The sequence below is a fragment of the Buceros rhinoceros genome, unplaced genomic scaffold, assembly GCF_000710305.1.
Source record: "Buceros rhinoceros silvestris isolate BGI_N320 unplaced genomic scaffold, ASM71030v1 scaffold7342, whole genome shotgun sequence".
In the NCBI taxonomy this organism is placed as follows: domain Eukaryota; kingdom Metazoa; phylum Chordata; class Aves; order Bucerotiformes; family Bucerotidae; genus Buceros; species Buceros rhinoceros.
In genome coordinates, this window is record NW_010397070.1 from 3,365 (window position 1) to 3,928 (window position 564).

The 564-nt window shown below is 50.4% G+C and overlaps 1 protein-coding gene across 1 annotated transcript in view; it reads left to right on the forward strand.

Annotated features, from left to right (window-relative positions):
• Window positions 1-564, forward strand: part of LOC104502166 (trifunctional enzyme subunit beta, mitochondrial-like) — a gene marked incomplete at its 3' end in the record, with an annotated part of 5,295 nt that overhangs the window by 2,242 nt on the left and 2,489 nt on the right. Inside the window, exon 5 of the mRNA XM_010146098.1 lies at window positions 5-83. Within this exon, the coding sequence (XP_010144400.1) occupies window positions 5-83 (79 nt within the window). The remainder of the gene's footprint in view (window positions 1-4; window positions 84-564) is intronic.

Here is a 564-nt window from a genome sequence, read left to right on the forward strand (position 1 = left end):
CCAGCGTCCCACGGGACGTTGTGGACTACATCGTTTACGGCACAGTTATCCAGGAGGTGAAAACGAGTAACGTTGCCAGAGAGGTGGGTTATGAGCAGTATTTCCCCTGTGGGTCTCATTTCTGCAACTCGTCTGAAAATGACAAACACTTGTAAAAAAATATTTCTGCTATTATGGTTCATTTAAAGGTGATTTGAGAGTGTTGAACTAGTTGTGCAGTGTTGTCTGTCAAATACCTGTACGGGACTGGGACAGACGCGGGAGGTTCTGAGGCTCTCCGCTTCCATCGGCAGTTTGAGCTGTGGACACGCAAACACTTGCTTTGGTCCCCCGCCAGTCCGACGAGGCTGCGCTGTAATTTTAGCTGAGGAACAACTGCTGAACTTTAGCCTAGTTGGCCACGTCTCAACTAGGGAAGGGATCACTGGGAGGAGTTCTGCTGTGATTGGAAAATGCGTTCTCAGCCAGGTCAGCTGAGACACTGCTGCTTTCTGAACTGCAGGAGAGTTTTTCTGTTCGGTGTGAAGCGAGTCCCAGCAGTGTGCCCAAGTGGCCAAGAAGGCC